At 43.2% G+C, this 2988-nt stretch overlaps 1 protein-coding gene across 1 annotated transcript; it reads right to left on the bottom strand.

Annotated features, from left to right (window-relative positions):
• Positions 1-1884: 1884 nt before the first annotated feature.
• LOC145394946 (U-scoloptoxin(01)-Cw1a-like) lies at positions 1885-2267 on the bottom strand. Its single transcript, XM_080268696.1, has one exon. The coding sequence runs from the start codon at positions 2260-2262 to the stop codon at positions 1885-1887; it is 378 nt and encodes a 125-aa protein (XP_080124822.1). The 5' UTR covers positions 2263-2267.
• Between the last annotated feature and the right edge of the window lie 721 nt (positions 2268-2988).

The following is a 2988-nucleotide window of genomic DNA, read 5'->3' as shown; positions in this document are numbered from 1 at the left end:
GAAGAAGAAGAAAGAAAAACAAAGAAAAAAGAAAAGCTCAGTGACAGAATAAGACAATACTACGGCTCAACCTCCTCTCCATAGCACTTCTTCGTGACTAGCATCATATTAATATCTTGCTTTACTCTTTTCACCTTAACCTGGCCCAGATTTTCCTCCTTGTTGCGTATTTCTAGTAGCTCAGCGGCCCTACATCCCTTCCATAGCACTTCTTCGTGACTAGCATCATATTCTAGTGCTAAGTTTACGACAGCTTTAAATGAACAGAGTATAGTGTCTGTGTAGCATTTTTCGTGTCTTTGTTTTTTATTTTTATTTTTTATTTTGGTTTATTTTCATCTGAGGGAACTGGGCCACTGTCATCATATGAGAGAGAGAGAGAGAGAGAGAGAGAGAGAGAGAGAGAGAGAGAGAGAGAGATGGAAATGACAGGTTAAAAAGTTGCGAAATAAAAAAGGAAACATGAGAGAGAGAGAGAGAGAGAGAGAGAGAGAGAGAGAGAGAGAGAGAGATTGTGAAAGCATGAAAGAGAGGAGATACGGTCAGCAATAAAAGTTAAAAGCAAGAAGCCTTTTTAGGAGTGAAGGAAGAGGGATAGAGGGAGGAGGAGGAGGAGGAGGAGGAGGAGGAGGAAGAGGAAAGAGGAGAAGGAGAGGGAGAACGAGAAGAAGTAGGAGGAGGAGGAGGAAGAGGAGAAGTAGGCGGCGGAGGAGGATGAGGAGGAGAAGGAGGAGGAGGAAGAGGAAGGGAAGAAGAGGGAAGGGGAGACTCATAACTTTCACTAATCCATTAAAAACTTGAATTATGGAAGAGAGAGAAAGAAAGAAAAAAGGAAAGAAAGTTAAAAAGAAGTGATAGAAGGAGAAATAACTAAGAGGAGACAATGAAGAAGCGTAAGAAATAAGAGAAGAAAAGAGAAAATGAAGGGAAAATAGTAGAGAAAGTGAGAGAGAGAGAGAGAGAGAGAGAGAGAGAGAGAGAGAGAGAGAGAGAGTACCCTAAACAGAACACAATCGCCAGGTGGTAACAGAAACAGGTAAATGAAAACAAAGTACCACAACGAAAGGGTAACTCTACAAAATACATCCATTACTGTTATTTATGTTGTTGTTTATGCTGATATGCTGTTATTTATACTGTTATTTACGCCGTTATATATGCGTTATTTATGCTGTTATTTATGCTGTTATTTATACAGGGTCGTCCAAAAATAGCACTTCACTAGAAACTCATCTGGAAGTAGATTGTGTTGTGGGGAGGGTACAGTCTGCTGGTGTGGGCGTGGGGGTGGCAGTGGGAGTAGGAGGTGAATAAATGAAGCCAGATGTCTGTCTATCTATCTGTCTACCAATCTATCTATCTACCTAGCTGTCTATCTATCTATCTTTCTATCTATCTTCTTCCATTCATTTTTATAGTAATCATCTCAGTCATCTCAGTCTTAGGCCTCTCCTGAAGGGGGAAAAAAATGTGTTCTCTCGCCTACAATTTTTTTTTATTTTATGAGAGAGGATCCTGAATAGCAATGAACCTCGTGCAGAAAAATGACGATAGATTTATTTATCTATTTTTTATTTCTCTCTCTGTCTTCGCCTCCGCAGTTTCGTTGCTAAAGTAAAGGCAGTTGAAGACTTTTAAAACGAGTGTATATGAGAATTTGGAGGGAGAACCACATAGCGTTTGTTGGTGGCTGAATATCTTACCTTTATCTGGAACTCAAAGGACAGGTCAACTTGGAGGAGATAGGAGCGGCCCGAAGAAAACACGTCTTAGAAGAAATATGGTCTGTTTTATTGCTAGCGGCCTAGACTCGTTTTTAAAAGTATAAAAGATATCACAGATTTCGTGAAGGGTCGGCGAGCTACACAAGAGATACAGAAGGCGTTATACATTAGCATCGGGAATTTTGCCAAAGTCTGCATTAGAGAGTTCATAGAGCGTCTCGGCCTCGGTGCAGGGGAAGGCTTCATCCTGGTGAGAGCAGGTGAGGGACTCCTGGCTGAACACGGTCTGGTTGCCGCAGAAGAAGGAGTACTGATCCGTGGCCACGACTGTGCCTTCCTCGTCGCTGATGGGTACGCAGACATGGAAGACGCGGCAGTCTGTGGCCACGTCGGCGTAGTAACCGTAGGCACGATCTGCACAGCTGAAGGTCTGGGCAGGTTCAGCGCCGAGGATGTCGAGGTATCCATCAGAGAACCGGTAGGCCATCCTGGCGGAGGCCACGGCGGCGAGGCAGAGGACGGCGGCCAACACCTTCATCTTGACTGAAGGAAAGAGAGAGGTTATGACAGAGAGAGGGAGACAAGTGACTCACCTGATGAGCACCACCACATTGACATCACCTCACCTTTGTACTTTCCTCTGCTGTTGTCAAGAGTATAAACACCAACATAAACTGAGGAAAAGTTTGTGCTGATTAAACGCAGCTAATCCTCTCTTCTCCGGGAGCCAACTAATCTCCTCATCGATGCTACTTAAACCTTTCACTTCCACGGACAACAATGGACGTGGTTCTTACCTGAGACATCCCGGCAGTCGAAAGGTTCATCTTGTCTGTCCTTATGATTCTACCAACAGTTCACTACCCTAACAGCTGCAAAACCAAGTACTCTCTCTCTCTATCTCTCTCTCTCTCATTATTTTTATTTTTGTGGATTGTTCATTGGGAAACTGGTGATTTAAACGCCTTAGGTACCAATCCTCAGGCAGGCAGTGACGGACCCGTAATCTTATCGGTCAAGGAAGCTCCCTAACACCTCCTCCTAAGCGATTTACTTTGCTTGTTACTCCATACTATCCTCTTCTGTCACTTAAATCATTCAGATGCCACCACACTCAGCATACATAACAAACAAACTTATATTAACTAACTGCCCTATATAACAAGCTACACCAAAACAAAGCTAATCTACCCACATAACCAGGCCCCACGAACCACCACCTTACTTGCCCTAGATATAAAAAGGGATAATATAAAAAATCTTA

Source organism: Coenobita brevimanus, chromosome 29 (genome assembly GCF_032717465.1).
Source record: "Coenobita brevimanus isolate Jiangsu-jjx chromosome 29, ASM3271746v2, whole genome shotgun sequence".
In the NCBI taxonomy this organism is placed as follows: domain Eukaryota; kingdom Metazoa; phylum Arthropoda; class Malacostraca; order Decapoda; family Coenobitidae; genus Coenobita; species Coenobita brevimanus.
Note: the sequence above shows the minus strand (reverse complement) of the source record. Positions and strands in the feature narration are given on the sequence as shown.

What these genes read in the sequence shown, in the direction of transcription:
- LOC145394946 (XM_080268696.1), bottom strand. Translation starts at nt 2,262, where the DNA reads ATGAAGGTGTTGGCCGCCGTCCTCTGCCTCGCCGCCGTGGCCTCCGCC.